Source organism: Pipistrellus hanaki (genome assembly GCF_964339955.1).
Source record: "Pipistrellus hanaki genome assembly, chromosome: 2".
NCBI lineage: Eukaryota > Metazoa > Chordata > Mammalia > Chiroptera > Vespertilionidae > Pipistrellus > Pipistrellus hanaki.
The window spans coordinates 158,501,308-158,518,109 of NC_140504.1; the positions used below are offsets into that span (position 1 = coordinate 158,501,308).

At 35.7% G+C, this 16,802-nt stretch overlaps 2 protein-coding genes across 5 annotated transcripts in view; both read right to left on the reverse strand.

Annotated features, from left to right (window-relative positions):
• ATG4C (autophagy related 4C cysteine peptidase) overlaps positions 1 to 16,802 on the reverse strand; it is a 106,522-nt gene that overhangs the window by 48,939 nt on the left and 40,781 nt on the right. For all 4 annotated transcript variants that reach the window (XM_084876097.1, XM_084876094.1, XM_084876096.1 and 1 more), the window contains exons 2-3: positions 5,676 to 5,819; positions 2,596 to 2,679 (exon numbers count right to left, since the gene is read on the reverse strand). In XM_084876097.1, coding sequence (XP_084732223.1) covers positions 2,596 to 2,679; positions 5,676 to 5,751 — 160 coding nt within the window. In that variant the 5' untranslated portion in view covers positions 5,752 to 5,819. The remainder of the gene's footprint in view (positions 1 to 2,595; positions 2,680 to 5,675; positions 5,820 to 16,802) is intronic.
• The window catches only part of PATJ (PATJ crumbs cell polarity complex component), a 762,329-nt gene continuing 757,571 nt past the window's right edge, over positions 12,045 to 16,802 (reverse strand). Inside the window, exon 46 of the transcript XR_014794340.1 lies at positions 12,045 to 12,209. The gene's annotated coding sequence lies outside the window, so the exon portion shown is untranslated. The remainder of the gene's footprint in view (positions 12,210 to 16,802) is intronic.

The window sequence follows — 16,802 nt, forward strand, 5'->3', positions numbered from 1 at the left end:
TGAGACAGGGTGAGGATGAGTATTAAATAACTTAGAGAATAAAATTAATAACATTTAAAAGTGAATAAAAAGTATTCTCTGAGGGTCTCCCTTGAGTAGTGTAATGATTATCTTATTTAAACATGAAGTGAGAGTTAATGTGTTAAAGTTGTTTTATCTGTTTCTTTGGATCTGAATTTTATAAAACTCTTTTATTCTCCAGATGAGAAAACTGGGGCCCAGAGACACCTTTGGCCCCTCCAGCTTGTTAGTGAATGGGTAGCCCAGCACTCACACACCTCTGCCTCGAGCACATCTGTTTTGTCACACTGTCTCCTGAACAAATATTCATTATTGGCTTTCATTTATTGCAATAAAACCCTCTTCCTTCAATATTATATAAAGCATTACATTTTATTGTAGAAAGTGAATAGTAGAAATAGAAAATTGCAGCTGTTTTTTATTGCTTAAGAAAATAAAATACTAAAATCTTACTCTAAACTTCTCACATTATTATATAGTGTATTTATAATAGGTGTCCGCCAGGTTTGATTATAGGTGCTATATCAAGGGCAGCATTTTATAACCCATTCCTCAAATCTCATCTGTGGAAGTTAGAGTATCTAATGGGTTTACTATAGAGCTTCACAGGATATCACACTCAAGCAGTTCATGGAGCATAAGAAAAATTACAATGCTTAATCGATTGACATTTTAACTAAGGAAAAACCACACTTTTATAGGTTTAACTTACTGTGACATTTTCCTCTATTTCCCTTCCCCTTCATGTATCTCCTGGGAGTCTTACTAAAAAGTATAGCTCATGCTCAACAGTATTTCTGGATGACAGCACAGCCAACCAACCTAACCTTAGAACACAGTCCAATGGTGAATACAACTAGGTTGACAAGGGATGAGTAACAGACCCCCTTATGCTAAAAAGCATTCTAGCCATACCTAATTTCAGTCAACTAATTATCTTCTTCAGTGATCAGGTTAAGAAACTTGTGTCCATTATATATTAATTTCTAGGACCTAAATATGAATTTATAATCTCAGAAGAGTATATGAAGGGAAAGCCAGTTAGCAAATAAGAAATCCCAGAAAAAAGCATTTGTCGTTATTTGCTTGATTTCTGTTGTTAAGACATTGTTGAATATAATGAAAAGGAGAGGTGCTTTTTACTGGTGTTTCTAGAAAAATAAAAAGTATATTTTTATGACATAGAGGTCTAAAATGATGCATACTACTTTGGAACTTACTAATGGAAGAAGTAACATTTTGTTCCCGACTTGCATTGGAGTGTATCTGCACTTAAGTTTAATTGATTTTTATCAGATTTTCCCCATCATATATTTTTTCCTCCATTATTTTTGTATATAATTCATTCTCTTTCCTACCCCCCAAAAAGGGGGGAAATGCATCACACCAGTCTTAAGGAACAAGTTTTCAAGCTAATTTCTTTGTGGATAAAATTTTTTTCAACTCAGGTTTTAGTTTCACAGATATATTTAATTTAATTATACACACACACACACACACACACACACACACACACGGGAGGGGAGGACAAAGTAAATTTACAATTGTGGGTACATGAAACAGAGTTTATTCTTGTTATTATTTATTCATTATTGTATTACTAGAGGCCTGGTGAACAAATTCATGTACGGGTCCGACCAGCCCAGCTGGGAGCAGGAGCCATGGGCGGTTGGCCAGCCAGCCTTGCCTCCTGGTCGAACTCCCAGTAGAACTCCCAGTCAAGGGGACAATTTGCATATTATCCTTTTATTATATAGGCTATTTCATATGAACAACAATAAACCCACTTTTGCCCCACCCTGTAGGTATATGTGAAGACCCAGAAGGAGAGAGAAGAGAGGAGAAAACAAAGTATTTTAAGACAACATGGATAAATTTGATGAAAACTATAAACCAACAAGCCCAAGAAGTTCAAAAAAGCCCAAACACAAGAAACATGAATAAAACTATACCAATGCACATCATAATCAAATTGTTCTAAACTAGTGGTAAAAAAAAAAAAATTCTTAAAAGCTGTCAAGGAAAAAAAGGATATTATGTACAAAGAAAGATAAAGATGACATCAGATTTCTCATTGGAAACAAAACAAGCAAGAATATAGTGAGGCAAAATCTTCAAAGCTACTGCAAGAAAAAAAGCATCAACCCAGAATTCTATACCCAGCAAAAAAAATATCTTTCAAAAATTGAAATATACTTTTTCAGAGACATAAAAGTTGGAAAAAATACATCACCAGCACATCTATACTATACAAAACATGGTGACTGTTAGGGATTGAGGTTAAGGGAGAATGACTTATTGTTTAATGGGTATGGAGTTTCATTATTTTACACATGAAGAGTTCTGGAGATAAATGGTGGTAATGGCATCACAACCTTAAGAAAGTTTAATACCATTGAACATAAAAATTATTAAGAGGTAAATTTTATGTTATATTTTACCACAGTTTTTAAAATAGAAGTAAAAAGCAACAAAAATGCGCCAAAAGTAGATTAATTTAGAAATAAAACAGTGAAAACAGTTACATATTGAATTTCTACATATTTTTAAATGGGTTACAAATCTAGCACTTACCTTCACATTTAAAATGATAACATTTTCCAAGTAATAATACAGGAGAATTTCTACTAAAATACGTCTTTGTTTTCAACACCCAACCTAAATGAGAAAAAATTGTTTTGCAATTAAAGGGTTATGCACTAAAAGTCTAGCAACATTTTCTTTAATTTCAAACCATCAATTATCAACTATAGATGTACATTTTTTGCAAAAGTAGTAAAATATTTGTACAATGAACTAAAAATATGTATTTTAACTACATTCACTTCACTTAAAGAACATGAGAGAGAAAAAATAATTTTAATTTACTTTCAAATAGGTAACAATGTTCTTATAGTATAAAAGAATTTTTAATCCTTACCCAAGGATATGTTTTTAATGATTTTAGAAAGGGAGGAAGGAAGAAAGAATAAAATGTTTACAAATCATGTATTTGCTAAGGGATGTTTAACTAGAGTATATAATTCAATAACAAAAGGACAACCCAATTAAAATGCACAAAGAATCTTTGGAATATACACTCCAAAGAATATATACATGTAAGGCCAATAAGTACATGAAAATATGCTTAACATCATTGTTCATCAAAGAAATGCAAACCAAACTCACAGTAAGATACTTCACAACCACTAGGATGGCTCTAATAAAAGGATGGACAAGGTATTGGTGAGGATGTGAAGTAATTCAAACCCTCAAACATTAAGGGTGGGAATGTAAAATGGTGCAGCCACTTTGAAAAAGTTTGGCAGTTCCTCAAAAAGTTAACATATGATCCAGAAATTCTACTCTGAGACAACAAAAACATGTTCACATAAAACCTGTACACAATGTTCAGAGCAACTCTATTCATATTCCAAAAAAATAGAAATAACCTAAATGCCCATCAACTGATGAATGGGTAAAGAAATGTGGTATAGTCATGCAATGAAATATTATTCAGCCATATAAAGGAATAAAGTATACTGATATATATACATGCTACAACATGGGTGAACTTTGAAAACATTAAGTGAAAAGGGTCAGACACAAAAGGCCACAGGTTGTATGATTTCATTTACATGAAATGTCCAGAATAGGGAAATCCATAGATATAGAAAATGGACTGGTGGTTCCCAGGGGCTGGAGGGAGGTATAGAGGAATAGGGAGTAGCTACTAATGGGCATGAGGTTGCTTTTTGGGCTAAAAACATATTCTAAAATTAGATAGTGATGGTGGTTGCACAACCTTGTGAATATACTAAAAACCACTGACTCATAACATACACTTTAAAATGGTGCATTTTATAGTATATAAATTATACCAGAGGCCCATTGCATGGACACTAGAGGTCCCTCGGCCTGGCCTGCACCCTCTTGCAATCCAAGACCCCTCATGGATGTCAGAGAGCTGGTTTCAGCCTAATACCTGCAGGCCAGGAAAGAGACCCCACCAGTGCACGAATCTGTGAACCAGGCCTCTAGTATGCATATTAGGTCTTTGGTTAATCTCTTCCTGCCCTCTCCCCATCCCCCTTCCCTCTAAGATTCATCAGTCTGTTCCATGTTTCCATGACTGTGCATTGAGTGTCTGCCCCTGATGGTCAGTATACATCATAACTACAAGTCGAAAGGTGACTTACACTTTTATATATATAGACTTCAACTTTAAAAATTAATGTTCATAATTTTCAGAGTGCAATGTCATATTATTTTCAAGTTATAACTGTCTAAATAGCTAGCTGGCCATGACTTTCAGTGAACTGGGAGTCAACTGCCAACAGGTTTTACCTGAATTCGCGGTATCAAGGAATTTCACTAAATTTTATCATTTTTATTTTATGGCTATGAACTTCTCTTCCTGTTGAAACTAGTTCTGCTGAGTATTTCTCCATTTCTGAAGGCTTCTTCACCTCCTATTTTTTTTTAGTCTGAAGTGAGCTTCAAAAATACCATACGATTGGTTGCCAGATGGGAGAGGGTTATGGGGTTGGGTGAAAAAGGTAAAGGGAGTAAGAAGTACAAATTGGAAGTTACAAAATAGTCATGGGGATGTAAAAAACAGCATGGGGAATAGTCAATAATATCATAAACTATGTATGGTACTATACTTACTGGGGGGATTGCAAACCAATTTCTCATTTTATAGAACAGACTATAGTATATTCAATAAATACTTTAAATTTAGAAAACACTTAATACCAAATATACAACAATATAAGTTAACACACAAAACTAGACAATAATCTCTCCCAGGTACTCACAATTAAAACAATAAATTAACTAAGTTATGTAAACATCTAGCCACTATGCTGTACACCTGAAACTAATATAATACTGAAAGTCAACTGTAACTGAAATAATTTAAAAAAAAACCAATAACCCTAACCGGTTTGGCTCAGTGGATAGAGTGTCAGCCTGCGGACTCAAGGGTCCCAGGTTCCATTCCAGTCAAGGGCATGTACCTTGCTTGCGGGCATATTCCCAGTAGGGGGTGTGCAGGAGGCAACTGATAGATATTTCTCCCTCATAGATGTTTCTAACCTTTCTCTCCCTCTCCCTTTTTCTCTGTAAAAAATCAATAAAATATATTCTTTTAAAAATAAAAAATAAAAACAAAAAAATAAACTATAAAACAAAACAAATTAAAAAACAAAACAAACAAACAAAATGCCATATGATCCTTCCCTCTTGGATTTGTTTGCAAACCAAGATTAACGAGGTTAAAAAATAAGGGTCTGAGGGTACTTCCAGGAGAAATTCATTTATAAGTGCATGAACTTTATACTGTCTGTTTTGTGTGTTCAGAGTCTATTTTGCTTACTTCCTGGTTCACGAGGTTGCCTGAAAGTAAGTCTAAAAACGGAGGTATTACCATCACTTGAATAAATTCTGTTTGGATTTTTTTTTTTTTTTTAAGGAGAGCGCATAAGTATGCTTTAGTTTCTAAACATTGTTGATGATATTTGGTTCTTTCTTCAGGAGACATTCTTATCTACATTCCTTACAGAAATATGTTATTCAATGAGAACCTTAGGCAATTGTCAATGATTTAATAAGGAATCTTCATCTTCAAATATATCTTTGGATTAAAACAATTTTTAAATCAAAATACTTACTATATTTCATGTTGTTCCAAGCAGATATAAATTTAGTTTTTAGTTTGTCAACTTCTTCTGTTCCTGTGGCCTCCATATTCAAATTCCAAAGAAATAGCCATCACTTGATTTCATTCTTCTACAGAGTTTAATCTTTTGTACTGACTAAAAGAAAAAAGTTAAAGAAAAACAATAAGTTCATGTTATATGGTACAATACCTGCTCAAATTATTTGAGTGATTAAATAACATTTTAATTTGAAATGAGCAAACCAAATTCTCATTTTATAGAACAGACTATAATATATTCAATAAATACTTTAAATTTATAAAACACTTAATACCAAATATACAACAATATAAATTAGCACACAAAACTAGACAATAGTCTCTCCCAGATACTCACAATTAAAAACAATAAGTTAACTTAGAAACACAGCTCAGCATTGGTGCTTATGCAACTGTTCAAGATTTGTTTTATTTGTAATTAGAGAAGGTGATTTGAAATCTTATGAAAAATGATGACTATCTTCAGAATTGAGGCTTCCACTCATATTAAGTCACTGCTTTCATATAAAGCCTAAATTTTTGTTTTATTTTAAATTAAGGCATTTCCTACAATTATTGCCTATCTTAACACTGCAGCATTAAAAAACATAGAATGGCTTAAATTTACAACAGGAAATGTTTTCTTACTTTAAAATAAGAATAAATGTAGCTCATAAGTGTTTGTTTTTTAACTAACTTGAGGGGAAAAATAGAAATGTGTGATATAATCTGAAAGAAGAACAAATTATAATTCTAAGTGTTTGAGCTTATTTGCAATAATTTACAGACAGTTTACTTTTCAAGAAAATGCTGCACAGAACATTACACTTTTAAGGTTATAAATACCTACTCAAAAGTACTGATACATTCATTTCTCTAACAATAGACATTCCATTTTATAACACGTATTAAAAGCTACAAATTATACATCATAGTTTAGGCAGGAGAAAACATAGTCCATTGGAAGAATTTAAAAAATCAAGGTAAAGAGAGCACAGAAAGTCCAAAAAAGTAACACAAGATGTGGCTACAGGTCTGGCCAAGGGCCAGAGCACACAGGGCTTTATAGACTATGTTAAGAATTTTGTTCTTTATCCTAGCACCTGGTTTCAAACAGAAATATCAGAATCAGATTCTGTGGGCTTATTTGACTTCAATAGCAGCAAAGAAAATAGACTGAAAAGGGACAAGAGTAGATGGTGAGAGTAAACTACTATTGTACAAGATTATAAGTAAAATAATAGTAGGTTGGACTGGTACTGTGGAGATGGAGAGATATAGATATATGAGGAAAGGTGTCAAAAATTCCCTAACTCTTGATGATAAAATGGATGTGGAAGGTGAGAAACAGGGATATGTCAAGGATAAACTCAGCCAGGTTCCTGGCTTATAAAATTAAATAGATGCTGCCAATCACTGAAATAGGGAATATTAGGAGATGGGCAGGTTAGAGGGAGATCATGAATTTGATTTATGTGGAGTGTGAGATGCCTCTGAAAGAAACAGTACAGAATCATTACTTATTTAATCATTTGGTAAATTGTTGTCAAGCACTATTTAGGCAATGCAGATAAAGCTTAGAACAAAGGCAGTGAAATATAACAGGTTCTTGAATAAAGTCATTTTGTTCAACATCATTTAGTTATATAATTTTGGTGAAATGTCATAGGAACTTAATTCTTGTTTGTATCAATTAACCTATGGGGCAACTGCTTTAACTACATATCATTTCACTTAAAATTGCAGAACCTATCAACAACTTGAAGTACGGAATACTATACTTCTGCCCGAGCTTACATTATAGATATATTCTAGAGAGGACAACAAGGCCGTTGGTTTATATAGATCTGGAGCTCAAGCATGAGGTCTAGGCTTGAGCTACTAATTTGAGGACTGCTGATATACAAGTGAGAATTATAGCTACAGATTATCTAGCTTGGAGGATCCAAGATGGCTGCACAGGTAAACACCCAACCGCAGCCACACACAACAATTTCAATAAAATAAAACTAAAATATAAAATGGACATTACCCAGAACTACAGGAAAGTCGACTGACTGGAAATTCTACAACGAGAAGCAAGGAGAAAACCAGAAGGAAGCGCGGAGGAGCTGTAAAAGCCTAAGGTACAGAGACACGCGGCGCGTGCGGAGAGGACGGAGCCGGAGAGGAGGGAGGCTGAGTGCCTGCCTGGCGTTCCCTAGCGGGAAGGAGATAAAAGCTCCGGACTGTGCTGAGCCCCAGTTCTGACTGCTCTGAACCCCAGTTCTAGGCCAGACCCCGGGACCCAGGCTCAAACAGAGGAGCCTGGGCTGTGAGGCGGAATCCCAGGGGAGCGGTGAAAGGCAGAGCCGCGGAGGCGCGCACACTGCGCACAGAGAAGGGACAGTTGGCTGTGCCATGGGATTGCCCTGGCAGGAAGGAGACAGGGCTCCAGACAGCTCTGACGCCACCTCCAATCCCACTTCCAACTGAACTGAACCACAGTTCCAGGCCCGTTGGGGGAGAGATTGGACTGTTTGGTAGCAGGCGAAACTTGAGGGCACCTCACTCTCAGAGGTGCTTGCAGCGAGTACTGAAGGACCCTGAGGAATACTGAGACTCAGGAGTCGCATAGGGTGTGGCTGACAGAAGCCAAGGCTGTAGGCCCCACCCTGAAACTCTGCCCCATCAGGGAAGCTGCAAAAATGCCGAGACAACGAAATAGATCACAAACGAAAGCAATGGAGGACAAAAAGCGACTAGATATAAAGTTCAAAACCACACTTATAAGTTTGTTCAAGAATCTCCTAGAAAAGGCCGATAAAATAAATGAGACCTTTGAGGATATGAAAAGGGAACTAGAAATAATAAGGGATCAACAAGAAATAAAGAATACATTGTCTGAAATAAAAAATATTATACAGAGTCCTAAAAACAGAATGACCGAATGGAAGATTGCAAGAATCAAGTCAAAGATTTGGAACATAAAGAGCCAGAAGACACTCCTCCGCAGAAGCAAGAAGGCAAGAGAATCCAGAAAGTTGAAGATAATGTAAGAAAACTCTGGGACAACATCAAGCGAACCAACATCAGAATTATGGGGGTCCCAGAAGATGAGAGAGAGCAAGATATCGAAAACATACTGAAAGAAATAGTGACAGAAAACTTCCCCCACCTGGTGAAAGAATTAGACTTACAAGTCCAGGAAGTGCACAGGCAAAAGGAATCCAAAGAAGACTACACCAAGACAAATCATAATTAAAATTCCAAGAGCAAAAGACAGAGAATATTAAAAGCAGCAAGAGCAAAGCAGGTAGTTACCTATAAAGGAGCACCTATACGACTGCCAGCTGATTTCTCAACAGAAACCATGCAGGCCAGACGGGAATGGCAAGAAATATTCAAGGTGATGAATAGTAAGAACCTATAGCCAAAAACAATCTACCCAGCAAAGCTATCATTCAGAATCAAAGGCCAGATAAAAACTTCACCAATAAAAAAAAAAGCTAAAGGAGTTCATCACCACCAAACCAGAATTATATGAATTGCTGAAGGGGGTTCTTTTGGAAGAGAAAGTAAATAAAGATAAAAACTATGAACAACAAATATGTAACTATCAACAAGTGAATTTAAAAACCAAAAAAATTTTTTTTTAAATCTGATGAACAATATTAACTGGTGAATATAATAAATCAGAGGTATGGAAGGGGAGTGAACTGACGATTCTCGGGGAAAAGGGGAGATGGGGATGTGGGAAGAGACTGAACATAAACTGTGCACCTATGGATGAGGACAATGGGGAATAGGGAAAGGGCAGAGGGTGGGGTGGGAACCTGGTGGAGGGGAGCAACGGAGGGGGGTAAAAAAGAGGAACATCTGTAATAATATGAACAATAAAGATTTAAAAAATAATAATAATAAAAAGAGAGAGAGAGAATTATAGCTACAAATATGTTCCTCCAGGCCTTTGCCTTGCTCATGTTTGTACCCCCAGCCCTGAGGATGATAGTCAAGGCCTTTCATGAAATGACATCTGTCCCCTTACTCGGTTTCCTCTTTTCCCACTCCCTCACATGCACCATATCCTGACGGTATCCTATATAATAAAAGGCTAATATGCAAATCTATCAAATGGCAGAATGACTGGTTGCTACGACACACACTGACCACCAGGGGACAGACAAGAGCTGCCCCCTGGTGGTCAGTGTGCTCCCACAGGGGGAGCACCACTCAGCCACAAGCCCTGAGCAGTGCTAAGGATGTCTGACTGCTGACTTATCCCCAGGGGGCTCCTGGACTGCAAGAGAGTGCTGGCTGGGCTAAGGACCACCCCCACCTCCCAAGTGCATGAATTTCATGCACCAGGCTTCTAGTTTTTATTACTATTGGACAGATGCCCCTCCTCTTTCCTCATAGAATATTTCCTCTATCACAGCACTCATCACACTGTATTGTAATTATTTGTTTCTTACCTGTCACTTACACTAGACCAGCAATTTTCAACTTTTTTTTTAATCTCCTAGCACACATAAACTAATTACTAAAAGTTATGGCATACCAAAAACTATTTTTGTCAATCTGACAAAAAAGGCCCTCGCTGGATTGTGATAGGTTGTTCAGTGATAGACTGTCAGCCTGCAGACTGAAGGGTCCTGGGTTAGATTCCGATCAAAAGCACATGCCTAGGTTGTGGGCTCAATCCCCAGTGGGATATGCAGGTGGCAGTCAACCAATGATTTTCTCTCATTATTGATGTTTCTATCTCTTTCCCTCTCCTTTCTCTCTGAAATCAATAAATATATATATATATTTTTTTTTAATCTGACCAAAAAAACAGGTATAATTTTATTGATTTATTTAAAATAATAACAATAGTAATAGTAATTTCCTGCCCTTTTTGCTTCAAAGTGACTTTTTTAAAAATATGTTTCTATTGATTTCAGAGTGGGATGGAGCCAGCAACCCAGGCATGTGCCCTGACCAGAAATTGAACCAGCAACCCCCTGGTACATGGGATGACGCTCAACCAACTGAGCCACATTTGCTGGGCTCCAAAGAGAATTCTTAAAAAGTAAGGTGCCTATATTTGTATATAAAGATTTCTGGATCCGAGAATTAACCAATCAGATGCAACCTTATTATGCAACATGACAAATAAGATGCAACTCTAGCCGAAACCGGTTTGGCTCAGTGGATAGAGCGTCGGTCTGCGAACTGGAGGGTCCCAGGTAAGATTCCGGTCAAGGGCATGTACAATGGTTGCGGGCACATCCCCGGTGGGGGGCGTGCAGGAGGCGGCTGGTCGATGTTTCTCTCTCATCAATGTTTCTAGCTCTCTATCCCTCTCTCTTCCTCTCTATAAAAAAATCAATAAAATATGTATTTTTTTTTAAAAAGATGCAACTCTATTGTATGACCTATATATTTATGGCTCAAGACAGGACATTCACACTCAACAACTATTGTTGTGTTGGCTGTTGTCATTTTTTAATGGAAAAGAGGTCAGTGCCCCTGACTAAATAGTCAGGTATTGCATGTTTTATAAACTATTACAGCATGAGAGATTGAGGGGGGAAAGAGAAAGTGAGAACTAATGAACATGGGCAACAGTGTGGTGACCTCAGGATCAGGGGCGATGGAGGAGGTGGAAGAGCACATGGGGGGGGGTGGGGGGGGAATAAATGATGATGGAAAAAAATAAATTTAAAAAATTACTGTGGCACACTGATTGGAAATTGCTGCATTAGTCCGTAAACTTTTTGAAGATCCTTAATGCCTGCCTGGCATGTGATTGGTCTTCAAAATATGTTTATTAAATGAATCAGTGAACCAAGAAATTAATGAAATGTAGGTATATCACTAATAGCACTTTTACCAGTTGTAATTAGAATTTTTAAACTAACTAGATTTTAAAAAAGGAAAAAATTATTTCTTCCAGAAAACTGCATAATTTAACAGAATTTGGAAAAGAAGGAAAAAGTTTATAAAATGTGTGAATATATATAGCGTATCCACATGATATAACCTATCATGTTATAAGCTTTTTATAAAAATGGAAAAACATTTAGTGGTGTCTAAAACTTTATGTATCACATGATATTGGCACTGGAATGGGGGGAGGTTAGAAAGAAATATTGACAATAGTTTCCCTAAAAGTAAAATCATGTGGTTATTTTTATATTACTATTATCAACCTTTTCCAAATCTTACAGAAAGAATAGATGTAATTTATATAATTTTAAACATTTGTTTTTAAAAAGCCACTATGAATCTCCTAAATCTAAAATGTTTAAAATAAGAGTTTAGCTGAAACCGGTTTAGCTCAGTGGCTAGCAGGGGTCCTCAAACTTTTTAAAGTAGGGGCCAGATCACGGTCCCTCAGAGAGCTGGAGGGCCGGACTATATGAACTACTAATTCCTACTGTAACACCTCGGCTGCGCTCACTGCCCAAAAAACCTGGCGGGCCGGATCAGACTCCTCTGAGGGCCGCATGTGGCCCGCGGGCCGTAGTTTGAAGACCCCTGGCTAGAGCGTCAGCCTGAGGACTGAGAGGTCCCAGGTTCGATTCCTGTCAAGGGCATGTACATTGGTTGCGGGTACATCCCCAGTAGGGGGTGTGCAGGAGGCAGCTGGTCGATGTTTCTCTCTCATCAATGTTTCTAACTCTCTATCCCTCTCTCTTCCTCTCTGCAAAAAAAATCAATAAAATATATTTTTAAAAGAAAAAAAAATAAGAGTTTTTACATGTATGTATCTTCCTAAGTTTGGAAAAAAGTGGGCCACAGGGAAGACTTTGGTTCAAACTGTTCCCAACACCAGCTACCAGAAACCTCTGGACAGTCCTTATCAAGAGTGTGAAAGTCAAGATGCCATAAAGTGGGGGGAGGACACAAGACAACGTGAGGAATTTTGTGTGGGGAAAGTCTGTTATTTTAGATAATGACTCCTAAATAAGTAAATAACCAAGGTCAGATGCTGTGAAAGAAACAGAAATTAATGAGACAAATATTCTTGACTATTCTATAAGAATACTTTTATTATCATTGTTATAGAGTAGATGAGAATAAAATTATCATAAGGTAAAACTAGTTAAGCTCTTGTAATTTAATAACTCAGTATTGTCTTATTTTTAACATAACTAAAGTTGAATTTCAATCTTCTATGAAGACAGAAACCCATTTTATTTCTACAACAAAAATTTAAATGACTATTTCTAAGAATCCTAACTTTAAAGCATGGTTGAATTTGAAAAGTGATCCCTTGAACCACCTAGGAAAGTCTTATAAATCAAAACACTTTAAAAAAAGAATAACCAGCCGAAACCAGTTTGGCTCAGTGGATAGAGCGTTGGCCTGCGGACTGAAGGGTCCCAGGTTCGATTCCAGTCAAGGGCATGTACATTGGTTGCGGGCACATCACCAGTAGGGGGTGTGCAAGAGGCAGCTAGTCGATGTTTCTCTCTCATCGATGTTTCTAACTCTCTGTCCCTCTCTCTTCCTCTCTGTAAAAAATCAATAAAATATATTAAAAAAAAAAAAAAAAGAATAACCAAACATTTCAAATGAGAAGACTTGTCTTACTGCATATTAAAACACTTATAAAACTACAGTAATTAGTCCTAGATGGTTTGGCTCAGTGGATAGAGCATCAGCCTGAGGACTGAAGGGTCCCGGGTTCGATTCCAGCCAAGGGCACATTCCTGGGTTGCAGGCTCAATCCCCAGTAGGGGATGTGCAGGAGGCAGCTGGTCAATAATTCTCTCTATGACTGATGTTTCTGTCTGTCTCTCCCTCTCCCTTCCTCTCTGAAATCAATAAAGAAATTTTTTTTAAAAACTACAGTAATTAAAGTTCAGTAAATACTTAAATTTATTATTTTTATTAGCAAAGGATGTCACTGAATAAAACATGATAGGGAGTAGGGAAATAAATCCAAGCACATTTGAGAATTTACTACCTGCTATGAGATATATTTCATATCAGTGAGAAAAGATGGCTAATTTAATAAATAATACTAGAATAATAAGCTAGCCAGTTTAAAAAAAAATAAAGCTACTTCACTTTATAAATTCTAAATAAGTCAAACACATGACATGTATGCATCTACTACAAAGAAATATTTATTAAAATTGTTTTAATAATCTTGTAGAAAAGGCCTTTCTTAACATGGTATGTAAAACTGAAAATCCAAAAGAAAAATGTAATTACATAAAAATGAAAATTTCTATACAGGAAGAAAAAGAATGTTACTAAGGGTGAGTTACAATTCAATAATTAGGAAAAATTCAATACCTATTATATATGGACAAAGTATTAATGTCCCTAATATACAAAGAGCTCTTCTATATCAATAACAAAAGACAAAAAAAAAGAACACAAGACAGCCATTGTAAAAGGAAATATTTTTACCCTTACTAGTACTAGATCAAAGTAATTCACATTAAAAGAATTTCATATTATTATCACAAGAGATGAAATTGGTGAGCCTGAGGAAGCAAGCATTTTGCATACTTATTTCTCAAATAATAAACTCCTTCAAGGCAGAGAATGTGTCTTGTTCAATACTATATCCTCACATCTAGCACATCGGTATGCTAACAGACACAATTATTTGCTGATGAATAAATTATGATGCATACATATTATAATGATATAAATTTATCACTATAAAAATCTATCCAGGGAACATATGTGAGGCAAAACTGATAAAACTGAAGAAGACATACATCAATCCATTATGATAGTTGGAGACTTGAACAACCCTCTATCAGAAATGGGTAGATGCAGCAGGCAGAAAATCAATGAAGACATAGTTGAACTCAACAGCACCATCAATCAACTGGATGTAATTGGCATTTACAGATTATGTCACCCAAAAACAGCAGATTAAGTCTCCTTAATTTCACAGAATATTCACCAAGACAGATCATATTCTAGGCCATAAAACAACACTTAACAAATTTAAAAGAGTAGAAATCATATAATGTCAGTGAAAAGATAGATGGAAATTCCCAAAATACCTGAAGATTAAATATTATGAACAACTCTATGCTCAAAAATTTGATTATCTAGATTAAATAAACCAATTCCTTGAAAGACATAGTCTGCCAAAACTCACACAAGAAAAAGTAGACAATCTGAATAGGACTATATCTATTAAAGATACTGAATGAATAGTTAATGACCTTCCAAAACAGAAAGTATCAGGCCCAGATAGCTTCAGTAGTGAATTCTACCAAACATTTAACAAAGAAATTATTACCAATTCTCTATGATCTCTTCCAGAAGCAGAGGGAATACTTCCTAACTCGAACAACAAAGGCGCAATCCCTGAAAGAAATAACTGACAAACTGGACTTCATTAAAATGAAAAACTTCTGCTCTGAGAAAGGCAATGTCAAGAAAATGAAAAAAGAAAGAGAAAAAAAAAATGAAAAGACAAGCCACAGACTGGGAGGAAATCTCTGCAAAAGACACAATTGATAAAGGACCACTATCCAAAATATTTTTAAAAAGAACTTCTAAAACTCAAAAATAAGAACATGAACTACAACCAATTTAAATATGAGACAAAGATCTCACTGAAGGAGATATTCAGAAGGCAAGGAGGCATATGAATATATGCTCCACATCAAATGTTATCAAGAAAATCAAATTAAACAATAATGAACTACCACTACAAACTATTAGAATGGCCAAAGTCCAGAACACGGATATCACCAAATGCTGACAAGCTTGTGGGGCAATATGATACGCTCTTTCAATGCTCATAGAAATTATTTGGAATTTGAGGTACAGATACTTTGGAAGACAGTTTGGCAGTTTCTTATAAAACTGAACACTATCTTACGATGTGATCTAGCAATTGCATTCTTGGTATTTACCCAAATGAAATAAAAACTTGTATCTAAACCAAATCCTGTATACAGATATTTATAGCAGTTTTATTCATAACTGCCAAACCTGGTAACAACCAGGTGTCCTTCAGTAATGGATAAAAACTGTGGTATATCCAGACAATGGAATATTATTCAGCACTAAAAAGAAGTGAGTTATCAAGCCATGAAAATATATCAAGAAAAACCAAATGCATTATTTCTAAGTGAAAGAAGCCAATTTTTAAAAGCTACATACTGTATGATTCCAACTGTATGACATTCAGGAAAAGGCAAAATTATGAAAACAGTGAAGTGATCAGTGGTTGTCAGAGTTCGGGGGCATGTGGGAAGAGAATGAGTAGGCAGAACACAGGATTTTGAAATAGTGTATGATACTACAGCTGTGGATACATGTCATTATGTATTCATTCAAACTCTTAAAATTTACAGCAGCAAATCTGAATCTTCCTGTAAACTATGGACTTTGGATGGTAATGATGTGTCAATGTAATAAATGAAACCTATGTTGACAGTGATGTAGATAGTAGAGGAAGTTGTGTGTGCTGGAAGGGAACTCTGTATACTTTCAATTTTGCTGTGAACCTAAAATTGCTCTAAAAATAAAGTTTAGTAATTATTTTTAAAAGGAGGTATCCAGGGCATTGAGTGAGAAGAAAGAACATCATGAATATGATTTATGCATCTATCTGCATATATACAATATTTTGCGTCACTCACATATACATGCATAAAACAATGTCTAGAAGTCCATGATGTTCAAAGTGGAATCTCTAAGACATGAAATGCCATTTTATACTTTACTATCGAAAGTGTTTACATTGAGCCTCTTTTAAAATAAATTATTCAAAATAAATTACTCAAATGAAAAACTGAATACACGAAATTACAAATGTGTCCAGGTTATATTAAATTCTAACAAAATGACTAAAACTGCTTGACTAAGAAACCTGCCGAGAAGACATTCTGTTACGAAATTCCTAAACAGTCTAGAAGAAAGATAAAAATGCTGACACAAAGTGATTTTTCCTTTTTAAGATAAACAACTTCATTCTTGTAGTTCTTAAAGACATGGATTCAGCTACTTAGTCATGTAGAAAACTTTAACTTCCTCAATCTAACTCCCCAGAGCAGCTTTGGCTAAATAAAATGACTTGGTGGATATTCCATAATTCATAATTTTTGTTTCTCCTAAACATAAATGTGGTGAGCTTGGAAAGAGG